Here is a 978-nt window from a genome sequence, read left to right on the forward strand (position 1 = left end):
AATAGTATTAATAAAAAAAGACATAAATGTACAGAGATATTGTTTACTGTAGAAAATGATGTTTTAAGTTACCTATACAAAATCTTGTTTTTTTGTGGGATTTGGGTATAATAATTTTGTTTACCTTTTTTTAAAGAAAAGTATATACAGGCAAAAGCTTGCATGAATGGGAAGAACATTTTGTTTTAAATATTATTTTACAGGTGATTTATAAAACATCAGTGTAAAATTGCTTTGTTTCTCTTCATTGTCTCCCCGATGGGGCATCAGTAAGCCTATGGATTTGCAATGCTAAAATTATGGGTTCAATTCCCCTCAGTGGACACAGCAGGTAGCTCGATGTGGCTTTGCTAAAAAAAAACTCTCTCTCACACTCATCCTTTTCATTGAGTAGTTTTCACTTAAGCTTTTGGTAAATTAATAATGACCTATCAATTAACACATTGAAACTACTTTAGAACATTTTTAATTATATTTTTGTGTAATATTTAAGAATGCTCCACCCAGATGGTTTCATAATTCAATGAATTTTTCACAGAAAGCACAACTGAAAAAGGAAATCCAAAAAGAGAAAATGCATCGGTTGGATATAGAAACATGGCTCAGGGAGGTATGGAGAGAGAGCCAGCATTGCAAGATGCGTTTAGCAAATCTGCAAGATGATTTCCAAAAGTAAGTCCTAGTACAGATTCATCATGGTATATACCTTGGACAAAAGCATGTCAAAATCACCCTTTTTGTTGACTTCGATTATCACAAAAAATTTTACTTTTCAACAGCAGAACTCAAGGAAGTGACAAACTATGCTAATAAATATCTGTAAAATTCTTCCATTACAATTATGATATATAACATAACATTTTTGGACCACATGGGACCTATTGGTCCATCTCGGCTGTTTCATCTTCTAAACTTACTTAAATTTACTGCCTCCATAACATCTGAAAGCAACCCATTCCAAAGGCCAACCACCCTGTT

At 32.9% G+C, this 978-nt stretch overlaps 1 protein-coding gene across 1 annotated transcript in view; it reads left to right on the plus strand.

The window, feature by feature from the left end:
- Positions 1–493: 493 nt before the first annotated feature.
- LOC106469232 overlaps positions 494–978 on the plus strand; it is a gene marked incomplete at its 5' end in the record, with an annotated part of 55,667 nt that continues 55,182 nt past the window's right edge. The window contains one exon of the mRNA XM_022397683.1: positions 494–672. Coding sequence (XP_022253391.1) covers positions 494–672 — 179 coding nt within the window. The remainder of the gene's footprint in view (positions 673–978) is intronic.

The sequence above is a fragment of the Limulus polyphemus genome, unplaced genomic scaffold (assembly GCF_000517525.1).
Source record: "Limulus polyphemus unplaced genomic scaffold, Limulus_polyphemus-2.1.2 Scaffold3368, whole genome shotgun sequence".
NCBI lineage: Eukaryota > Metazoa > Arthropoda > Merostomata > Xiphosura > Limulidae > Limulus > Limulus polyphemus.